General features: G+C 35.6%; 1 protein-coding gene across 1 annotated transcript in view; it reads left to right on the top strand.

The window, feature by feature from the left end:
* Nucleotides 1–25,454, top strand: part of LOC128245308 (neprilysin-1-like) — a 180,504-nt gene that overhangs the window by 1,766 nt on the left and 153,284 nt on the right. The window contains exons 2-5 of the mRNA XM_052963432.1: nucleotides 15,222–15,358; nucleotides 22,721–22,756; nucleotides 23,627–23,788; nucleotides 25,011–25,091. Of these exons, the coding sequence (XP_052819392.1) occupies nucleotides 15,222–15,358; nucleotides 22,721–22,756; nucleotides 23,627–23,788; nucleotides 25,011–25,091 (416 nt within the window). The remainder of the gene's footprint in view (nucleotides 1–15,221; nucleotides 15,359–22,720; nucleotides 22,757–23,626; nucleotides 23,789–25,010; nucleotides 25,092–25,454) is intronic.

Raw genomic sequence — 25,454 nt, 5'->3', positions numbered from 1 at the left:
TCAACTGAAACCGGACGTAGTTGACTTATTTTTAAACATAATTATGGCGGCCAAAAACAAGAACAAAAAGAGCTAAAACTATGAGTTCGGTTAAAAATGCTTTTTTTTTGCCATTAATCCCATTTCAATTAATAAAACATAATATTTGGTAACCAAGCATAAAATCACGTGATTGTACAGCGGTAACCTTAAATTATATCAAAATGTTACCTGTTAACCAGGCATCCAAACGCCATATTCGTGGGTTGGTTTCCTTAAACAAAGTCGTAGTTACATTATATAGGGTTGTCCCTGCATTTTCCTTGGTACAATAACGTATTACTTAGCTTACTGATAAGCCATACCAATCAATCATAGTAATCGTAAAATATGATAATGTGTTGAACACTCGTGCCAAAACATTATGTTGTAACGGGATATAAAAAAAACCAACAACTTCTTTGTACTAGAGTATATAGTATACACTGTCATACAGTACAATACTGACGATTTAGTTTTGCAGTAAAACCCCGTTGGCTCGAACTCTTAAGACAAGCGACAATACCTCGAATCTCGGAAAATTCGAGCCAAACGGGAGTGCTAACGTTCAGTATAAAGAAATCGGTCAATAATATGCAGTTCGAGCAAAGAGGAATTCGAGCCAAGCGAGTTCGAACCAACGGGGTTTGACTGTATCACACTATTAGACAATATTCATATATCTTTATAATTATCTTTGTTCAAGTTCATGATTGATAACTTTCGACTTTCAGCGCTTGTTATAAATACGTTGATTTCCTTAACCCGAATATTATGTGAGTAATCCATCTCATTAAAAAAAAACTGTTGTGTTGAAACGTTAAACTATGTATTTAGTATATTTATGTTATATTGGTTATATTAACCTAGTGACATTTTGTAAAATGAGAAAATTGTTACAAATAGTGTTTCAAGAATTTGGAGGGGAAAAAACAGTACGTATATAAACTATCAACGAATATAAATCATAAAACTAGTGTTTTTTATGATTTTCCATCTTAATGGGACACGCTTCTGAAATCTGCATCTGAAAACATTTATTTTATAACTTTCTTTCTCTTTGATACCGAAATTGCAGAAATAATACACTGACAGTATACAATAATATGCTGGTTTTAGTGGGATGCGAAACCACGCCGGTAAAGGCAGGGAAAAAATAGAAAACTGAAAACAAAACCGCACGCCCACACAAGGATTCCTCTAGGATAACTAATTGTTTAAGCTATTGTGAAATCGCGTTACCAACACTTTTCAAAATCATGGACATCGAAGACAATGTTTGAGCATATATCAACATTTGTTGAGAGTTCAAGCCGAAAAGTTCCAACACTCTTAATAATTTGCCACGCTTTATTTTGGCGTACAAAAATTGTGCATTTTACAAAAAAAAGACATGAGCATGTCCCTAAAATTTAAGGTACGAATGTCTGCAATGCGATTGATTATTGTTAAAGTTGCACTCTCACAGCAATTTGCTCAATCCAATACACAAAATGAAAAAAGTTGCCAAAACAGTTAATCTATGAGAGTGCAGTTTTAATAGGCTTAAACAGAAACACGTCCCTGCATTATTTTATGAAGAAAAACTCTTAATAATCCTACTAGAATAAATACATCTAAACTAGTATCTGTGAAGTGTTCCAGTTTCATTAGCTGTCATCTGAAATTTAAAATCGTTTGGACTCAAATTGCTTTTCAGCATCAAATGGTTAAGTTCTCATACATATTTGCACACATTTCATTTCGTCAAAAACGTTCTTCAAATTTTGACATGTTGTATGCTCGTAGGAGGGCTGGCGACTCTCATTAAAATAGCAAGAATTTTGAAACCAGGAAATGACATATTTTGATTAAAGATGCACTCTTACTCCCAAATAAGAATTACCACAATTAATAGTATTTTTTAATATTCCAAAAAGGATGAATAAATGTCGAAAACAATGGTTCTTATGAAGGATACAATGATTGATTTTAAAGAAATGAGCATAAAACACGGTATTTCTACCTTATGAGACTTATAGTATACCACAGAAAATATTTTAGCATTCACGGTTACAGTCTTGTTATCAGTAATAAATATTTTCAATAAATGCATTATTCAGTAAGTAGTTGAAGGTTTAATAGTCAAAATTGCTGTTTGTTATGCATTTGTATGTATTGATTTTGAATAAGAGTGTCACTTTAACCGGACAAGATAAATGCGTTTGAAAGTGATAATTTGTCAGAAATATTGAAATGCAATGCATTTTTTGCCAAAAGGACACTTTTTATACAAAATGTTTAGAGATGAATTCCTTCTTCAGTACAATATGATAATAGCTCAACGTCAGTAAAAATTGCCCTTCTATTGTGTCCTGTTTATGACAACCAAACATTTGCTTAAGATTCAGTTCAAATTTAAATATTTTTTAAGCAATAAAAAGGTATACATTGTGATGTTTCTCCTAAAATAAACCGCTGACTTTGAAATTAAGCACCGTAATTAATAATACATGCAATTCATCAGCATTAAGCCGGATGTTGGAAAACTTTTAATCCAGAGTATATCAATTAATCTCTGTATCCGTGTAACGTGACGATGATCTGTTTATGCTTGGATCAAAAATAATGTTCTGTTCTGTTCTGTTTTGTTCTGATATTGTTTTATTGTTTGTTTCTGATTGTAGATTTTGAACTGAATTTAAAGTATAAAAAACTATTCATCAGTAACATTATTCAGATTTTAACAGAATATTAACCTTAAGTAGCATTCTCAATCTTAAAAAATGAAAACGCATCCTGGACCACATCCGGGCACTTGGCATTTAATTATAAGGTTATACGCAACTAATTAATTTCCCTTTACTTTCCAATGCAAACGGGTTACACTTAAGATTGAAAAAATGTAATTTCTAGAGTTTCTTGCCTTGATATAAAGCAAGGAGAGAGAATGTTTTCTTTGTCAACATTTATTATTTAATTTTGAAAGCTTCAAAATGGCTCATCTTGTTCAATCTGTAATCTGGTATGCTCCTGTATAAGATACAAAGCCAACTGTTTGAACGTGTGGATGGGGTAATTGGCCTTTATGAAGACCCACACGGGGAGCAGTGTGGTATGCGCGTGGGATGATGAGCCTCTGGGTTCGACCCATTCGGTAAGGTGGGTGGTAAACATGTTGAGTGTGGAGCCTTCGGGTTAATGGCGAACAGGGTGGTATGTACGTGGGAGGTTAAGCTTTCGGGCTAATGGCGAACAGGGTGGTATGCACGTGAAGGGTTAAGCTTTCGGGTTAATGGCGAACAGGGTGGTATGCACGTGAAGGGTTAAGCTTTCAGGCTAATGGCGAACAGGGTGGTATGTACGTGAAGGGTTCGGGTTAATGGCGAACAGGGTGGTATGTACGTGGGAGGTTAAGCTTTCGGGTTAATGGCGAACAGGGTGGTATTTACGTGAAGGGTTAAGCTTTCGGGTTAATGGCGAACAGGGTGGTATGTACGTGGGAGGTTAAGCTTTCAGGTTAATGGCGAACAGGGTGGTATTTACGTGAAGGGTTAAGCTTTCGGGTTAATGGCGAACAGGGTGGTATGTACGTGAAGGGTTAAGCTTTCGGGTTAATGGCAAAGAGGGTGGTATGTACGTGGGAGGTTAAGCTTTCGGGTTAATGGCGAACAGGGTGGTATATACGTGGGAGGTTAAGCTTTCAGGTTAATGGCGAACAGGGTGGTATTTACGTGAAGGGTTAAGCTTTCAGGTTAATGGCGAACAGGGTGGTATGAACGTTGGAGGTTATGACTTCTGGTTAAACCCATTTGGCAAGCAGGTAGGTATGTACGTGGGAGGTTAAGACTTCGGATCAATCCCATTTGTCGAGCAGGATGGTATGCACGTGGGAAGTTAAGACTTCGGGTTAATCCCATTTGGCGAACAGGGTGGTATGCACGTTGGAAGTTAAGTATTCGGGTTAATCCCATTTGTATAGCAGGGTGATATGCACGTGGGAGGTTAAGACTTTGGGTAAATCCCATTTGTCGAGCAGGGTGTTATGCACGTGTGAGGTTATGACTTCGGGTTAATCCCATTTGTATAACATGGTGGTATGCACGTGGGAGGTTATGACTTTGGGTTATCCCATTTGGCGAACAGGGTGGTATGCACGTGGGAGGTTATGACTTCTGGTAAATCCCATTTGGCGAACAGGGTGGTATGCACGTGGGAGGTTATGACTTCTGGTAAATCCCATTTGGCGAACAGGGTGGTATGCACGTGGGAGGTTATGACTTCTGGTAAATCCAATTTGGCGAGCAGGGTGGTATGCACGTGGGAGGTTATGACTTCTGGTTAATCCCCTTTGTCGAGCAGGGTGGTATGCATGTGGGATGTTTAGACTTCGGGTTAAACCCTTTTGGCGAACAGGGTGGTATGCACGTGGGAGGTTATGACTTCTGGTTAAACCCATTTGGCGAACAGGGTGATATGCACGTGGGAGGTTATGACTTTGGGTTAATTCCATTTGGCGAACAGGGTGATATGCACGTGGGAGGTTATGACTTCTGGTTAATCCCATTTGGCGAACAGGTTGATATGCACGTGGGAGGTTATGACTTCTGGTTAATCCCATTTGGCGAACAGGGTGGTATGCACGTGGGAGGTAATGACTTCGGGTTAAACCCATTTGGCGAACAGGGTTATATGCACGTGGGAGCTTATGACTTCTGGTTAATCCCATTTGGCGAGTAGGGTGATATGCACGTGGGAGGTTATGGTTTCGGGTTAAACCCATTTGGCGAACAAGGTGATATGCACGTGGGAGGTTATGACTTCTGGTTAATCCCATTTGGCGAACAGGGTGGTATGCACGTGGGAGGTTATGACTTCGGGTTAAACCCATTTGTCGAACAAGGTGATATGCGAACACTTTTAACAGATCAACAGATGGCTGAAATTAGATATTACTGCGACAGCTAAGAAAGTGATTATTATCTCTGTGCTATGCTAATTGCTACCTTTTTAGTGGTATGTCGCATTACAGAACTCGCAACTAACGAATAAGGGTAGTTATTATAGTCAGGGTTGATTTATTTAAAGAATGAATTGCGGGATTGATGTCATTATCGGGTTATGAACGCAGTTGGGCTGGTCAAAGTGTGTGGAGTCCGAACGAGTATAGTATATTGGTGTATATCGTTTCCGTCCAAAATTGTTTTGCAGACAGATTTCTTATCAACAATGTCAATACCTAAATGAAGTACTGAAAAAATGGTAATACTCTAGTACATGAAAACAAATGAAATCAAAACTTCAAAACAAGATCTTTCTCTATGGGGAAGCATTTTAAACAAAAACTGTTTCACTTTTGATTTGATCAATTTTATTTTACTACACAACATTAAGATTCCGTATCTTCACTTCACAGTCAGTTATTTGTTGACCCATTTTATCGAACAAACTTAAATCTTTTAAACCAGGATCAAGCTGTGTGTATTGTTTATACTAGTATTTTAGAGTTTTTGTGAACTTCTCTCAATTTAAAAGGTTTTGAAACATTTAATGGAAATTATTTAACGGTAATTACGGTATATTATTTTAGTTAGTTGTATCAAATGAATTTTGATAGTTTGGCTGAATGAAATAAGATGCTTTAGTTTAAGCTCAAGATGTTTGGAGAAATATGGGCCAAAGTCAATATATGTGAGATTGAGTTTTTTCGACAGTTTATCTGATAATTGCTGAAAACTCAAGTGGCAAATCGTGTTTGAAAGAAATATATAACCGATTTATATGCCAGAATATTTTAAGTTTAATTGATTTTACTGATATCACAATGTCAGAAGTTTAAAATATAAACCATCAAAAAACAATCTCTGTGAACCAAATCTTTTTTACAAAGCAGGGCTCGTATTTATAAAGCTTCTTAGAGAAAATTTACAACTTAAACTTCAACTAAGTTGAAACATTTCGAATTTTTAACAACGAACATTTTTAATGCCCTCTATTTTACACCACATGTATTCATTTTGGTTATGATTTTGACTCTTCTTGTTTTTAATCATATTATTGGTGCGTGTGGTGAAGAGTCTATGGGTTCGACCCATTCAATGAGGAGTAGTATGCACGTGGGGGTTAAGCCTTCTGGTCAAACCCATTTGGCGATGAGGGCGGTATGCACGTGGCAGGTTTAGCTTTCGGGTTAAAGCCATTTGGCGAACAGGGTGGTATGCAAACACCTTTAAGAGAACAACAGATGGTTGAAATTAAGTATGATAGCGATAAGCATCTTATCAAATGGCAAAGAGATTATATCTCTGTGCTAATTGCTTCCTTTTTATTGATACGCCACATAACAAAACTAACAATTAACAAATAAAGGTAATCATAATAGAGAAGGTTGATTTATTTAAGGAATGGAATAAATTGCGAAATTGATGTCATTGTCGGGGTATGAATGCAGTTGGGCTTCTGAAAGCGTGTAGAGTCCTAAGGAGTATAATAGTATATTATTTATGTTATAAAGTTTTGATGAACTTCTCTCATTTAAAAGGGATTTGAAACATTTAATGGAAAGTATCTAACGATAATCACGGTAAACTATTTTAATTAGTAAAATCAAATGAATTTAGATAGTTTGGCTTCATGAAATAAGATGCTTTAGTCTAAGTCCAAGATGTTTTAAGAAATATAGGTCAAAGTCAGTACATGTTAGATTGAACTTTTTTAGAGATAAGCACCAATGTATATGTTTTGAAAGGTTTACTTAATCATCGGTGTAAAATTCTCGCTGACAAGTGAGTATTCTTAAATTGTATAATTCAAATTCAAGCCACATTACTGATAAACCGAGAGATAAAACAGATTTTAACAAAAGTTACAGCTGTGAGTTTTTAAGTCAATTTATTATTACATAAACAAGAGATTTGTTTATCTGATAATTGATGAAAACTCAAGTGGCAAATCGTGTTTGAAAGAAATATATAACCGATTTATATGCCAGAAAGTTTTATTGATTTTACTGATATCACAAGACGAAGTTTTAAATATAAACCATGAAAAAATAAAAATCGTTTCTCGGTGAACCATTTTTTTTTATTAAACAGTGGCAGTATTTATAAAGCTTCTTAGTGAACATTTTCAACTTAGAAAGCAATTGAAATAAATGGAATATTTGGATTTTTAGCAAAGAGCATTTTAACACTCTTTATTTTCATCAAATTTATAAATTTTGTTTTATGATTTTGACCTTTTTTGCTTTCCTTCTTATTTTTGGTGCATTCAACCCATTTTGCGAGCAGGGTGGTACGCACATGGGAGGTTAAACCTTTGGGTTCAACCCATTTGGCGAGCAGGGTGGTATGCACATGGGAGATTAAACCTTTGGGTTCAACCCATTCGGCGAGCAGGGTGGTATGCACGTGGGAAGTTAAACCTTTGGGTTCAACCCATTCGGCGGGCAGGGTGGTATGCACGTGGGAGGTTAAACCTTTGGGCTCAATCCATTCGGCGAGCAGGGTGGTATGCACGTGGGAAGTTAAACCTTTGGGTTCAACCCATTCGGCGAGCAGGGTGGTATGCACATGGGAGATTAAACATTTGGGTTCAACCCATTGGGAGAGCAGGGTGGTATGCACGTAGGAGGTTAAACCTTTGGGTTCAACCCATTCGGCGGGCAGGGTGGTATGCACGTGGGAGGTTAAACCTTTGGGCTCAATCCATTCGGCGACCAATGTGGTATGCACGTGGAAGGTTAACCTTCGTTGTAAAACCCATTTGGTGAGCAATGTGGTATGCACGTTGAAGGTAAACCTTCGTTGTAAACCCCATAAGGCGAGCAGGGTGGTATGCATGTGGGAGGTTCGCCTTCGGGTTAAACCCATTTGGCAAGCAGGGTGATAAGCACGTGGGAGGAAAAGAACTCGAGTTATACCCATTATGCGAGCAGGTTGGTATGCAAACATCTTTGACAGAACATCGGATGGTTAAAATAAGATATTACAGCGACAACTGGGAAAGTAACTATTATATATGTGCTAAGCTAATTGCTTCATTTTTTATTGATATGATGCATTACAGAACTCTTAATTAACGAATAAGGGTAGTTATTATAGACGAGGTTGCTTTATTTAAGAAATGAGTTGTGGGATTGATGTTATTATCGAGGTATGAACTCAGTGGGGCTGGTTTAAGTGTGTGGAGTCCGAATGAGTATAATATATAAGTATATATCATGCCGGACAAGCATTTTCTTGCAGACAGATTTCCTGCCAATTGTGTTAATAAATACCGAACAAAAAATGGGAATACATGAAAACAAATGAAATTGTAACTTCAAAACAATATCTTTCTCTAAGGAAAAGAATTTTAAACAAAAACTGTTTCAATTTTGATTTTATCAATTTTATTTTACTATTTAACATTAAGATTCCGTATCTTCACTTCACATTCAGTTATGCGTTGACCCAATTTCCGAAGCAAGTTAAAACATTTCATACAAGGATCAAGCTGTGTGTATTTATGTTTTAGAGTTTTTTGTGAACTTCTCTCATTTTGAAGGGCTTTGAAACATTTAATGTAAATTATTTCACGATAATCACGGTAAACTATTTTAATTAGTAAAATCAAATGAATTTGAATAGTTTGGCTAAAAAAAAGATGCTTAAGCCTTCGTTTAAGATGTTTTGAGAAATATGGGCCAATGTCCGTGCATGTTCGATTGAATGTTTCGAGCATAAATTATATATGTTTTGCAAAGTTTACTTAATCGTCGGTGTAAAATTCTCGCTGACAAGTGATTATTCTTAAATTGTATAATTCAAATTCAAGCAAATTTACTGATAAGCCAAGAGATAAAACAAATTTAAACAAAAAATCCAGCTATGATTTTTTTAAGTTAATTTATTATTACATAAATAAGAGATTTGTTTATCTGATAATTGCTGAAATCTCAAGAGGCGAATCGTGTTTGAAAGAAATATATAACCGATTAATATGCCATAATGTTTTAAGTTTATTTGATTAACTGATATCACAATGTCAGAGGTTTTATATGTAAACCATGAATTAAATGAAAACCCGTATCTCGGTGAACCAAATCTTATTAAAAAAAACAACAGCGGCCATATTCATGAAGCGTCTAAGAGAATATTTTTAACTAAGTGAACATTCTCAACTTAGTTGAGACATTTCAAATGTTTAACAACGAACATATTTAATACGCTCTATTTTACATCATATTAATATTTTTATGATGATTTTGAACTTGTTCTTGCTTTTTTATATTAAAATGCGTGGGGTGATAAGCCTATAGTTTCGACCCATTCGATCAGGTGTGTTGTTAGCATGTTGTGTGTGAAGCCTTCGGGTTATACCTATTTCGTGATCAGGGTGATATGCACACATTTAACAGAACAACGGATGGTTTAAATTATTGAAAACTACACTCCAGATGAAAGTTTAGATAATATTGTTATACAGTTTACTGATCTCTTGCAAGAAAATGCATTGAATATTTTCGGTAAAACTCGTCGTAATTTTGATAAGAACATAACTAATCATGCAAAAAAGAAAAAAAACTGTTTAACGAAGAATGTTACAGCGCTAGAAAACAGTATACGATTGCAAGAAATGTGTTTTTAAAAAATAAAACAAACAAAAATAGACAACATTTTGTAAACACTAAAGCTAATTATAACCGAGTCAAGCGAAGAGAAAAGAATAAATTTATAACTAGAGAAAAGGATACGCTACGTAACTTAGCAACAAAACAACCAAGGCAATTCTGGAAAAATATCAAACAGCAATATAAAAGCAATAATAGTAATGCCGAAAATCTCAGTGTTGACGACTTATACTCTCATTTTGAGACCTTATTTGGTACTGAATCATATACTTATGCTGATAATGATACCCATATTCCGATTATTAATTATGACGACGAATTGGACATAGATATAAACTACGATGAACTTAAACATGCCGTTTTGTCACAAAATAATAATAAAAGTTCGGGCAATGATAACTTAAAGGCAGACATTTTTAAACATTCTTTCGATCAAACATCTGGATTTCTACTCAAACTGTTTAATACTCTATTTAATAACGGCGAATATCCAAACTCATGGTGACTGGGTATAATTGTACCAATCTTCAAAGGGGGGGGGGACATAGAGGATCCCAAAAACTACAGAGGAATCACTCTGATAAATATTATAGGAAAAACATATTCACAGGTACTATTAAATAGGCTCACAAAATGGTCAAAAGAACATGAAAAAATTATAACGAATCAGTTTGGTTTCCAAAAGGGAAAGTCTACAGTTGATTGTATCTTCATTTTACAGTCCATTATTTCTAAAACACTTAGCTCGAAAAAGAAATTGTATAAATTGTATTGTGCGTTTTTAGATTATGAAAAATGTTTCGATAAAATAGATAGATTACACCTATGGCAAAAACTACTTAACGAAAATGTGAGTTCAAAAATGGTAATGGCGCTTCAAGCTATGTATAGCGTTGTCAAATCTTGTGTACGGTGTAATTCGAACACATGACGGTATTTTGAATCAAATATCGGTGTTAAACAAGGGGATCCAAGTTCCAGTTTAATGTTTTTATTTTTCGTGAACGACATTATAAATAATATTAACGCTGATATAGCTGGTATTTTTACAGCAAATGAAATCAAGATATTTCTGTTACTCTTTGCAGATGATTCGGTGTTATTCGCTCAAACACCAGAAGCATTACAGTCTATGCTAAATGACCTGGAACGATATTGCAATGACTGGGGACTAAAAATAAATACCACCAAAACAAAAGTTATGATATTTGAAAATGGACGTCACACAAACTTTGAATGCTTACTCTGTAATACTATACTAGACGTTGTAAAATCCTTCAAATATTTGGGCATCCACTTCTATAAAAATGGCAAATGGTTTCGAACACAAAAGCGACTAGCACAGCACACTTCATACGCACTCCATAACTTATTTATCGTTTTCAACCAAATCGAGTTTCATTCAATTGATAAATGCAAACTATTCGACAGTCTTGTTTCACCAATTATTAACTATAGTGCAGAGGTATGGGGAAATCACGAATCTAAAAATATAGAAATAATCCATTGTAAATTTCTCCGAAAAATTTTAAACGTAAAATGTCGACCAATTTAGACGGATTATACGGTGAACTTGGGCGCTTCCCTATGATAATAGCTAGGCGATTAATAATGATAAAATATTGGATTAAAATATTAAAATCAAATTATGCGTTATTGGTAAATGCATATACAATTCTCAAGACTGACGCTGATAACAATAACATATATGGCGGCAAAAATTGGGCTAATCAAATTAAAGTAATATTAAACCAAATAGGAATGACAAACATCTGGCAAAATCAATACACTGCTGATATCAGCTTCGAATTAATTAAACAACGCATCGTCGATATATATAAGCAAACTTGGTATGCAAACATTAACAACTCAAGTAGACTATCATCATACGCAAGGTTTAAGCATGACTTTCAGTTTGAAAAAAATCTAAACTGCGTTAATGAAAATAAATATAGAATAGCTATTACAAAATTTAGACTTTCGTCACACGACCTAGCCATTGAAACTGGAAGGTATATAAACATTATAAGATCGGAACGTAAATGCTTACACTGTTACATGAATGTCGTAGAAAGTGAGTATCATTTCTTACTCGTATGTCCTAAATACAAACTCCTCCGACAACAATATCTCAAACCTTATTATAACTCGTGGCCGAATCTTAATAAATTTGACAATCTTTTGTCATCAACATCTGTTCACTTTATTAACACCTTAGCGAAGTTTATCTATTTCGCATTTTGCCTTAGAACAAATGCTACAGCAATAACACTTCATTATTGATCATTTATCTGAATGTAAATCTTAACGTATTGAAATATGTAAATTGTTACTATGTCTTTTTGTAACATGACACCTACTGTCTTGAATGTTTGACCTCTCTGTAAATAATCTGTGTCTTCATTGTTCCATATTGTACTTTATTATATGGCTATAAATGTGCATATGCCGTTTAATGCTGAATAAAGATATGTTATGTTATGTTATGTTATGTTAAATTAGATATAAGAAAAAATGGATGCATAGTATCAAGTCGGCGCGATGAAAGAAGAAACACATGCATTTAGATCACCAAGAAAAGGTGTTATTTACTTAAAGGCCGGGGTGCCTGACCCCAATGTCCTAACGGACAGCAATTAAGCCTATTTGGCAGAGGAGGCGTGGTTAATCGGGTTTATGAGGTCTGATGCATATCTCTGGTCAGCAGTTTTGATTGTAAACATTCACATGACTTGTGGTGTTATATCATTCAGGATAGATGACATGTTAAGTATACATATGTTCGAAAGACATTATTGTTGATACAACTGTAAGAATGGTATTTGTTTTGTGGATACACTTTACTGTTATGAGTAAATTGAATAGAAAAGGCTATACATTATCTTCTTATCTTCGCCCGTGGATTATTGGATCTACTTATCTGAGGTGGAAGAAAAAAATGTTCTGAATAGAAAACAATTTAAGGCCGCTAGGCCGCCAACTTCCCGCCGCTAGGCCGCCAGGCCGCTAGGTCGCTAACTTCATGCCGCTAGGCCGCTAACTTCACGCCGCTATGCCGCTAGACCGCTAGGCCGCTAACTTCACGTACATTTAACATCAAATTTATTCCTTTTGTTTTGATGATTTTGACATTTTCTTTTTATTTTTGGTGTAAAAGAATTGTTAGTTTTCATTTAAATCAAATTAGAAAAAAAGTATATTTTCACTATGTTGATGTTTTTCACTTAGTTGCTTTTTGAATACGGCACCAGGTAACTAATTGATATCAAAATAGGTTAGTCCATGAGTAACAAATCGAAGCGGTTTATAAAAAAGATATTGTTTATTTTGTAATACAAGAGATTTTGAAGACGAATTCCATTTTATTTGTGTTTGAACATGTTATGAAAATATCATTCTCATGGAAAATATAAGAAAGATGTATAATAATATGTAACAGTATTATTATTTACATCCGTTTGTGATCAGTTCATTGAACTTTTAAACACAAGAAATAAACAATAACTGTATTTATCAAACAAGCTCTGAGTGTGAAGATCAACTTGAAATATAGATTTTCATAAGCAGTTATGTTCATCCTCACCTGCTTTGAATATGGTCACAGTTATGTATTCTATTTTATATAATGTATAACCTGTGTCAAACCATGTGTTTGTTTATATAGAATTGTTTAAGGAATGAATTGCGGGGTTGATGTCACTATCGGGGTATGAACGCAATTGGGCTGGTCTAAGTGTGTGGAGTCCGAAGTCCGAAGGACTCCACGCGTACATTGACCAGCCAAATTGCGTTCATATCCCCGATGATGACATCAACCCCGCAATCCATTCCTTTATTTACACCAATATTTCATTATTTTGTTCAAAAAACGTTAAAACAATACTTCATTTCATTTCAGATTACCTTTCAGTAATCCTTTCTTACCCATTCTGTAAATAGGACGACCCGACTGTTACCGGAAACATTTTTTTCAAATGACGTCACAATATTATGGGAAAAGATTAACCACTTGAAATCACTTTTAAACGTAAAATTGAAACACTTTTGGCAACAAAACGTTTAAAATATAATAACTTAGCACTTTCTAAAATGTGGATTTATATTTTACGGGACCTGCTGACACAATACAAACAATAACAAGATCAATTGTTTTCATGTATATTGTTATGCGATGAATTGCGATCCGAACATATCTGAAGATGTTGCGTTCATCGATTGATGAACGCAATTGCCGAAAGTCAGTTCATTTAAGGAATGGAAGTTGAGGTGTAAATATACAGTTTAAGAAGATGGTGTACTTCGTACAAGTCTAAATACAGTATCCATTCTGTTCCGTTCTTAATGAGTCCGATGTACAAATACGTTTGTCACTTTATTACACCGTTGGCGATAATGATAAATGTTGATGCATGTGTGCATAATTACGAACAGTCGCAGAAGCGCACATTTATTGAACTAAAAATAATCATTTTTGTTTCCATTTGTTTTCAAAAAAACAAAAAAAAACAATAATGTTACAAGAATATCAAAATGCAGCACAATTCAAAATAAAGAAATGTTACTATGATAGAATTGGGAAGATTTGCATTTTTGCCATTTGAATCTGAACCCAGACTTGAGACTGTTTGTAGTCATAACCTGGTTACAATTTTGGAATAATCTGAAAGGTGCTTACCTTCGGAGTGTAAAATAAATGAAAAAAAATACATCGTATGTATAGGTTTTATATAGTTTGTATATTTGCTCTTTACTTGAAAATGAGCCATTATGCAATTTTAAATGCCCCAAAACTGATAATTATACATCCGACTGATGCCTTCATACTTTGAATATACATTGTTAGACATTAAAATGGAAACTTAGTTCGTTCGAAACATCGGATCACTTGAAGTTTTAGCTCGGGCTCCAGGCGTCCTTAAGTTATCGCAGTAGTATTGTTTTAGTTTTCGTTATTCTTTTAAATTTACTTGTTGCTCGAAATGGTATTAATCACTCCCAAAACAGGCATACTTTTTTTCTACACTTTGTTTTTAGAAAACCGGGATTCTGTACCAAACCGACCTATATCGAGTTCATCAAATGCTTTCCGGTGGTTTATGTAAATTTATCAGTGAATTGAAATTGATAGTTAACTGTTTCAAACAATGAAAATTAATAATATAAAATTGGTAGTTTTCTCCTTTTTAAAATTTGAAGCCCGCTCACGGTTCTAAATTAAACGTCAGCGCGCGAAGGGCTGGGCCAATTTCAGATACCTTTAATTTATATTTAATATGATAATGAAGTATCTAGTTCTTGATACTTTGCAGTGGCACCTTTCAATGTTTGCCCAATCGCCCGGGGGTGGGGGGGGGGGGGGGGGGGGTTGGGGGGAATTTTACAGCGGGTGCCAGGTTCCTTTCTTGAAGGATTTTGACAGGCCCGGCGGGACCGCGTTCCGGGAAATATTTTGAGTCGGATTTGTTTTAAGATTTACTTTTCTCATGCATCTCTTAAGTTTTAGGTATGACATCGAGGATTTTGGTCCGATTTATAATCCCTATAGTATATGTTTTCCCTTATTTGCAGAATCACACGGCGTATTATTCATATTGACAAACTATATTTACAGGACTCCTCGGCGCACGGACAACATGGGCTTCCTGCACGTGCTGGTGGCTGTGTGTATCGTGTGTCTGCTCGTGGTCGTGGTGGTGCTGGCGGCTCTCCTCGCGCGAAAGGTCATCCGAGAGGGGGATGAATTATCAGGTCATAATAACATTTCCCAGATCTTCTCTATAAGTCAACCAATCGTAACAACTCGGCCATCTCCGCCAAACTTCGGGATAGATCTCGTAAATAAGCTTCAAGATGTACGAAAATGTGATGAGGTCGCGTATCTTTACGCTAAGTATATCCATTCGATAACGTTAACAATATACTGATATGTTGTCGTAATAACCCTTTGGAGAAACATGGTTCTACCCATGTACATGACCGGCATAATGCCATTACTTCTCCATCCTAAAACATTAAGTATGTCCTTTGACGGTTGAAAACGCATAGAGCACGTTTTCAATATGGGCGCCACCATGATGAACCATTTTTAATGACCCGTATTATTTATAATATATGTTGGATAATGGCCGAAGTAGTGATGAAACTATTATCGAGAATAATCGATAAATTGTCGTTAACAATGCTATGTCGGTGACATTCGATAGTGGTTATCCAAAATCGATGTCGCTTATGTTACTTCCGGTAACTACGTATTTTTTGTGCTGTGGTAAAAGTCGAGTAAATGTCAATTTTCTTTCCGTTAAAGTCTCGTTTCGTTGCGTTCATTTTAACAAGTGAGGCAACTCTCTTACACAAATGCGGTGAACACTTTTGCTTAAAAACTTACAAACTCTCCAAAATTACAAATTGTTTTTAATTGTTTAAATATATTTCATCAAACCTTCTTCAATAACCTGTCTCTATGGTGTAGTGGGTCCGGTCTTACCAGAATATACCGGGGATCCCGGCTCGATGCATTCTGTTTTTGAAACCTTTTTTGGTATCGTTTGTAATTAACTAATTTCCTTTTTTGTGAAAGTTTTATGAAATTAAGATATTCTAATGAAATGTTCAATATAACAGGTTATTGAATGTTAAGCTTGTTCACAAATATCTAATATGCTGATGCTTTTACATGGACAAAATGCTAAGATACATTACTTGATGCGGTGTGCATCATATTGCAATTGATGTGCACTTATTAAGTAATGTGTTGTGTTGTTATGTTTTTTCGTTAAGTTATTAACGACAGAAAAAGGTTGTGGAAATCTACTTACTGATGCAAAAAGCATGACTATATTATCACACGTACTGATTCCAGGTTTAACCATTTAAATGATCCTGATGATACAATGTATAAAGAATGTATTACCTACTGATATAAAACTTTCGATTATTGTCCAATAGTAAATCGAAATGCTTGGTCCGATCGATTCGATTATCGATAGCAAATGGAGTCCGATTTCCAAACACTAGGCCGAAGTGTTCCGTTCGTTTGAACTGCAAGGGTTGGTTTTATGTCGTCATTTGTTAACCAGGTTTTCACATAGTTGAACCTGGTTATTAGAATGACGAACGTCGTTGTTCGGGCGGGCGGGCGGGCGGCGTCAAACTCACCTATGAAACTGAATAACTTTAGTAAGGGTTGATATATCTTAACCAAATTTGGTCTATAGAAAGAGTTTATGGGTACCTTTCATGAGATTGCGTTTGGGGTCCCTAGGGTCAAGGTCATGGTCACTGTTACTGAAAATAGAAAAATAGTTGAAACTGAATAACTTTGGTCAGGGTCCAAATATCTTGACCAAACCAGGTAAAAAGGAAGAGTGTATTGATACCTTTCATGGGATTGCGTTTGGGCTCCCTAGATTCAAGGTCAAGGTCACTGTTACTAAAAATAAAAAATGGTTGAAACTGAATAACTTAAGTTAGGGTTGACATATCCTGACCCAACTTGGTATAAAAGAAGAGTTTATGGATACCTTTCAATGGATTGCATTTGGGGTCCCTAAGGTCAAGGTCACTGTTACTAAAAATAGAAAAACAGACACAGGCTGAAGTTCTTCTGTCAATCATTAAAAACCTGGTTTCGTCGCATTGTGGCGTTTCTTGTTATCTATAGAATAATGTACATATTTGACCATGGCTTCCGGGCTACAAGCCCTTGAACTGTTATTCTTCCCACATGGTCAACCATGTCTTATCCTGTAGAATACATGTTTTGTTTTTTGTCAATGATTTAATCCGGATTTGAAAATTAAATTGCGGAACATGATTGTATTTGATAAGCAGGTAGTCTGGGAGTAATTGGAAATTAAAATAGCAAACCTTTTCTCGCGTGCTTACGGAATTAGATTGACATACTTCCATTCTTCAAATATTTGTTGTTTTTGCATCGGCTGATTTTGACGTTCATTTCAATATGTGAGCAAAGCTTGGGTCGAACAAGTCTAGGAACAGTTTCATAAGAATCTGGACTTGAATGACCCTAACCATTTCGCTGGAATAATTTACATTTCATACTAGGAAAAGTAAAACGTTTCAGCAAAACACGTCCTTGTCTCACTGCTTTTTTACCTTCACCGAATGTAAACATCCGGTAGTACTCGTTACTGGAACACGGACGGTGTCATTAACATTAAAACTAATTTCTCTTTCGTCGCACCGATAGTTCCGTTTAAACCCCTTAAAAATGTTGCTAGTATAAATGTTTGCCTACCAGGTATTCATTGGCCATTTTTGCTTTCATGGAAATGACGTCAAGATGCACGTGCTCATCTTTCATGGGCAATTATGCCATAATTGCTTTCACATGCCGCAATAATCTTACAGATTTACTCGATAATCTTTTTGGCGGAAACGGATTTCTATCGTTAAATGTTACTTTATATTTTATATAGTTACAAGTGCATTATATTTATGTAATAAGCGTGACGTCATTTAACCAACAGTATAATACTTTTCACTTATCGACTGTACATGTAAATATTCGAATTGATTTCATTTGTTCCACGTGTTCATGCTGTACGAAAGGATGAGAGGATGCTTGTAAATTTCCAATGAATTTTCTTAGATTTGCGAACTTGCCTTTCGGCGTTTATAAAGCACCAGCAGCATACACATACGAAATAACGCGACCCTTAATTGCATTCTTCTGTGGCAGAACAAATGATTGAGTCTGATGTTAAACTGTCCTCAATTTTGGAAAGGTAATAACTTACTATTGCCAAACAAACCCACATTTACTTAAAACAAAAAACACACAAAAGAGGTTATTTCGATCTGGCCTATTTCCGACGTCACACATCACGTTGAGTTCCGTGTGAAAACACGTATCCTTCTAGTTGCGTAGCGGTTGAGAACGATGCAGGTTATGATTTTATTTAAACATATTTTATTGCCTTTTTTCTTTCAACATGATCGGTATTCACAGCAATGATGTAGAGTATAAAAAAAGCAAATGGGTTGGACCCAAGTTCTAACTACATTAGTAACGTCTTCCCCATAACACTAATGCAACGAGCGAGACGTGAAACAGGTCGTTAAAAAGCTCTTATCTTAAAAGGTTTTTATGTTATGCCTCATTTGAATAATTCACTTTGTTGCATTTTAAATGAACAAAACTGCACTTAGCTTGTACACGGCATTCCTTCCGGAATGACGTAAAAAATCAACCACAATCATGTCATGCAGCATTTTAATGAAAGTACACACAAATAAACAGTTGCAGTATTTCGGATTTGTTTCATTTGGAAATACAATAAAGCGTCCTTTTAATACCCCATATTTATGATTTAATTATATACTCATCATAAATCTAGACGCAATACGAATCGCAAAATACGGTAGTCCGTATTCCATTCCAGTGCACTGCGGCCGTATCCTACTCTGCTGACGTCACGTCGTATCAAGCATCATTGCGCGGTTGTTGTTTTTTTAAAATAACGCCATAAATCAAAATAGTTCGTCATTAATATTATTTGAACATGTGTGTTTTCAAAGATTTAACCAGTAATGTATATAATAAAAGGGTTATTGGTACTGTGTTTTGAAATTTCTACCCTCGTGTTTTTTTGCAAATTTTGATTGTACTGGCTAGCGCTTCGTTGAATCTGAATCTGCAAAATATCTCTCGACTTGAATACAACCTCACGGATCAAATTCAATTGAACGAAATCTCTTTTTATTTATTTTTTTACTTAATGAATAAATATGTTTGCGCCGAACTGTATACGGTATTGTTGAATTCTTTGTATTTATATTCATCTCACTGTAATACTATATAAATAGTGCATGGCTTCCAGTGTGACAGTACATATTGTCAACATGAGGGAAATACTGTTTCCCGAGGCGAATTGTACTGTCACACTGGAAGCCATGCAATATTTATTTTATTATACCGAACACAGTTACATGTATACACATATATGAGATTTTTACCATTACACAACTTTCAAATTTAATCAATTTATTCTGTAATAATTGTTTGTTTACATTATTAGCTGTCATTTTCTTGCAAATGACGTTTAGAAATAATGCAAACACCGGTTGTAACCAGATTAACAACACATTTTAATAAGCGTTTACCACCTCAGCCATGGGAAACCAAAAAATGCCTATTTTTAGACCTTTTTGTACTTTTGGAATCTTCATAGACTCAACTAATGTATTTCCATCGGCCTCCGTATGAGAGGCAAAAGGTTAAGAATTCAGTTTCCACTGCCTCTGATGTCCTGAATTTTTTTATTTTTTTTTCATATCGTAGTCGATAACATGAACCGTTTTGTTATGCAATTTTATTTATTGTGCGAGCATCAGCTCTTATTATTAATGCGGCCGTTAAAAATTCTAAAGCGCACGCGCATCTTTTCTGCGCATGTGATATTACTCTGCCAGTCAACATTACCGGGCAATATTAAAAAATATTGACCGCTCGGGTATAGGGAATTTAACATAGAGAATATAAGTGAGGTATAATAAAATAATATGTTTCAGTTATTTGTCAAATACTTTTTTATTGCTTATATTGCAAACAAGGCTTGAAAGTATATAAATTGCAAATTAAATCGGATGTTAATTGAATGATGATAATGAAGATGATGAAGATGGTGGTGGTAAGATGGTGGTGATGATGGTGATGATTGTGGTGGTGAAAGTTGTGATGATGGTGGTAATAGTGCTGATGGTTATGGTGATTATGGTGGTGATGATCGGATTGATGGTTGTGGTTGTGGTGGTGGTGGTGGTGGTGGTGGTGGTGATGATGATGATGATGATGATGATGATGATGATGATGATGATGATGATGATGATGATGATGATGATGATGATGATGATGTGATGTGAAGTGATGTGAAGTTGTTGTTGCTGTTGTTGTTGCTGCTGCTGTTGCTGCTGATGATGATGACGGTGACGTGACGGGACGTGACGTTGCTGTTGTTGTTGTTGTTTTTGATGGTGATGATGGTGTTGTCGTTGTTGTTGTTCTTGTTCTTGTTGATCACGATGATATGATGATGATGATGATGATGATGATGATGATGATGATGATGATGATGATGATGATGATGATGATGATGATGATGATGATGCAGTGGTGTTGATGATTCAAATTGTGGAAGTGATGGCATAAATGATGTGATATTTTGCAAAAAAGAGAATCATAAAGAGTGTCATGCTATCAATGTTAAAGGGGTAATTGCTCAAGCCATTCAGCACTATCAGTGCATTGATTTTGTATATATTGCGTAACTCGGATAAATGTCGGTTGGGCGTCGTTAGTAATTTGTTATAAATGACGTGTCCCTGTAGTTTTTATGGTATTATTATACTCTCTCATAATTGATCAGCGGAGATCTCACTTGTTGTAACACTTTTTCCACTTTCTCAGACACATTTTATTGCGTACTTGTTGATAAACATAGCTATTACTCCAACTCTCTTTGATAGTTTCGTGTCTGCTGTATATTCAAACCCTTAGACTAGATGATATAGAGTTTTTGCGCAGTTATTCAATCTGATTTGTCTTAAGTGTGTGGTTTTCACTCACTCTCGTCGATACTTGTTTTTATGGCTTTGTATACTAAAAAGCCACCGGGATAGAAAATTATGTATTTTAACATGATATAGGCCTAGATAATAGAATTTTGAGAGCGGCAGTGGGCATAGAATGCAGACAGGTTGGAGCGACCTGTTGGCTTTTCCAACCTGTCATCGTTGTTTACTTTCAAATCGTTACTGCTCTTCATGTTTAATGGATATGCGTTTCTAACACCATTTTAGACAATTGTATCAGCTGTACTTGTTAAATCATATCATCACATCATCGCATAATCCACACTTAAAGCTGCACTCTCACAGATTTACCGTTTTTCCACCTTTTTTCATTTTTTGTCTTAGAATGAACAACTTTTTGCGTGAATATCTGCAAACCAGTGATATAAGACTGCTGACAAAAGATCAGATCGCAGATTTTCATATTTCCATTCAAAAATTAATGTTTTATTGCTTAAACCGTTACTAACGGTTTAAGAAAACTGCATAAAAATAAAATTTGGAACGCAAATATTACAATCTGCGATCTGAAATTTTGTCAGCAGTCTTTTTACACTGGTTTGCAGATATTTACGCAAAAGTTTGCTCGTTCCAAGACAAAAAAAAATATAAAAAGTTGTCAAAACGTTCAATCTGTGAGAGTGCAGCTTTAAAACTTAACAACGATGTCGTCAATCACGTTGTTAAATTTAACAAAAATGAAACATTCACAAATTTGATGAAACACGCCGTGAATTCGTTTCAATATTCGTGGTAAAAAAACCTCTAGAAACTTTATGAACATGAGGCCATCGTTAGGAAGCTTTTCCAAACTCATCGTGGGAAGTCTCACCAAGTCCATGCTTGGGCAGTTGGGAAGTTTCCTCAAGCTCATCATTGGGAAGTTGGGAAGTTTCTTCAAGCTCATCATTGGGAAGTTGGGAAGTTTCTTCAAGCTCATCATTGGGAATTTGGGAAGTTTCTTCAAGGTCATCATTGGGAAGTTGGGAAGTTTCTTCAAGCTCATCATTGGGAAGTTGGGAAATTTTCTCTAAACTTATCGTTGGCAGTGTTGGGGGGTTTTTCCAAACTCATCTTTTGAAATTCTCTCTAATCTCAGCGTTGCGAAGTTTCACCAAACTTAAAATTGTCTATACAGGTGTAATTTCATCTTTGTCAGCAGTGCATTTGTCGCTTAGCCTTAGGTAATAAATTCTGACCGGTTTTTATATACCAATTATTTTAATAACTCTTTGATAAGTCGAATTTAGATTCATTAATGATAGACTGATCTGAATTATTTATGACTGCTTCGTTTCCTCCTTTTCTTTATATCTTTTTACGTAGCGCTCTGATTTGTTTTTGAAGTGCAAAACTTCTTAAATTTATGTGGATAATTCACTTTGAAAATAACATTAAGTTTTCATTTATTTTGAAGACTGATCATGCGGTGATGTTTAGTTTATTTGTCTGGAAGCTTCTTCAATTAGATTCCAGTCAGGATTACTGAATTTGATTGATTATTGATCTCTTTTTTAGATCGTGTTTGTGATCAGCCCTACTGCATCCAGACAGGTAAGGCAATTGAAAAATAACGTTTTGTTTCTCACGAAGACAGAAAATGGAGCAAATGGAAAATGAAAGCGGTGTGGCTGAGAAAGTACAGTTTGGTAAAATGAGAAATCTAGAATGTGTGGTCGTCTTGGGTCAAAAACGAAAGACAAAATAACAAGAAACACTAACTCCATCATTCAAAGATGAAATTTTCCAATTGGTACATAATTAAATAGACAGTGTATCTATATATTTGGTCACATACAGAAGGAAAAATAACAGGAGACACTAACACCAACATACAAGAGTATAAACAAACTAAATATTATGTATATTGATAAACAGTGCATCCATATATACCATGGAAAGGCCAGGCCCCAATATCACGAACATACTTAAGTCAAATCTCAATCCCTATCACAACTCATTTTTCCACATATAAGCATAGTATTTTTCAAAATCTTGCATGTTTTTATACTTTTTGTAAACATATTTTCTCATAGAATGTGTTATCGAAAGATTTTGACAATATTTCAAAGAAATCTTATTCTAGAGCAAAAAATATACTGGAGTATTTGTTAAAAGGCAATGAATTGAACTCAAGTACATTTTGGGCTATAAAAAGTTTTCAATTGGAATCTAGACCAAAGGTTTTGATCAACATATTCAATGAATGAATCCGTTTTAGGAAATTGTTAAAACATAAAAAAATCAATAAATTCTGTTGTTATATAGTCAAATGAGTTGAGATTGAGTTTAAGATTTATTTTCGTGATATTTTCGTGATATTTTCGTGATATTTTCGTGATATAGGGACCAGGCTTAATATAATAACTGACTGGAGTAAAACCGGTTTGCAACGACTACACATCTTTCACATCTTTGTTACAGCTGCCAGGCTGTTAGGTTCTATGCGAATGGAAGTGGATCCATGTAACAACTTCTACGAATTCGCGTGTGGCAAATGGGTTGCGGAACATAGAGTACCCGAGTACAAGGGTTCTATAGACACGATGGAAGAGGTTTCAGATAGACTCGAGAGAGATATACAAGGTTTGTAGGATACTTTTTGAGTTAAAGAAATGTCATTTTGCATGTGAAAAGAGTAGCTGAATATCGACTTGAAAAGCGATATAATTTTACTCAAATGATAATACGTTGTCCAGAGAAAAATGGCTGAATATACTAGTACATTATCGGAGAAAGGTCGTCCTGACAGGGATATTCAGGGAACTTTAGAAATGGCGGAATGTTTAAGAGTTTTCCTCAACAGTTGGTTGAAGGTGTTTAACGAATGAAAATAGGATCCTCGGTACTGGTGGTGTGTAAGCTTATTTATACTTGCACACGGGCCTTGCCCATTCGGCGAGTGCTCCGATGAGATTGTTAGTCACTTTAGATTTTTGGAGCATAGTGCACAGACAGAATCTAGGACGACGATTAGTATTTTAATGCTGCGGTGGGAATCGACCCTGCGAACCCTGGATTGACAGTCAAGGGTGTTGCCTGTAGATCACGGATCTGCCTCGGCACTACTCCCTCCCTCCCCCACCCACCCCCCCAATTTATTCATAATATATATGATACCCCGTGTAAATTGGCAGGCAAAACTTTGTTAAGCTTGAATATTCATAAGCATTTTCCGACCAATGAGTCTATAACAGAAAGGGAAAAAAATGTTAAGAGCTTTCAGCAAAGTTGACAAAATAGTTGATATCCTGCCGGTCGCTGTTTTCAAAATTACATAGTAGCTATTGGCCATGATTGAGAAGGTGCGACTGGCCGAGGATAATAGGATAACATTGGATCATTCAGAACCTACATTCCATCCGTAATTTCTCGGCCATTTTCGTACCGGATGAGGTGTGTCTCAAGATATATGTAATCTTGTTGTAAGTGAGTGCATTAAAGAATATCATTCACCAGCGTAGCATATTGTTTGGAAGGTCTGTTATTACATTTATTGTCATGTTAGAATAGAAAATGGCGTATCCAACCAATACATTTAATAACCCGCTCATCTCGCCTTAGTGTTTGGCTGTGTCTTAGAAGGCCGCCGTCTTTTAAATCCGACTGTATTTCAACGTCCGGTATTTCCTTATACACTCTTATTTATTCCAAAGTCAAAGACCAATGTTGTTTCAACAAAACCAGATCTCCAAATTTTCCCTAAATTGGTACGGAAAATTCTAGTTTTTATATCAAACAGCATATAGGCATTAGTGTTTTAGAATCAGATAAAGTGTTACAAAGACGTGCTTTTATTATGTTTCAGACCTTCTAGAGAGCCCAGATCGTGGAGACATTGAGCCGGAACGCATGGCCAAGGTCTTTTATAGATCTTGTATGGACACAGGTAAGCCACGTGTTAAAATCTCATCCTCATTTATACAGTGTGTGAATACCACGTGATAAATTGCGTTATAAATGCTACGTCGGCACGCAACATTTTGCTTCGAATGAAGACTTTAAACAAAGATAACTACACTATTTTTTACCCTTTTAAATGAAACATAGCGCAGTCTATGCCGTATACGGAGCCCCGCCTTCGGTCTTTTACCAGAGTTTGATTGAGAGTTTAGTTTCTTTAACCACTTCGACAAACCTTTTCACAATACGGCCGTCTGACGGAGCACTGTCAAAACATTATTTTGGAAACAGGTTTGTCGAAGTGTTTGATGAAACTAATCACCTTATCAAACTTCGGTAACAAAGGAAG

Source organism: Mya arenaria, chromosome 9, assembly GCF_026914265.1.
Source record: "Mya arenaria isolate MELC-2E11 chromosome 9, ASM2691426v1".
NCBI classification, from domain to species: domain Eukaryota; kingdom Metazoa; phylum Mollusca; class Bivalvia; order Myida; family Myidae; genus Mya; species Mya arenaria.
The sequence above is the reverse complement of the archived record's forward strand: the minus strand, read 5'-3'. Positions and strand labels throughout refer to the sequence as shown.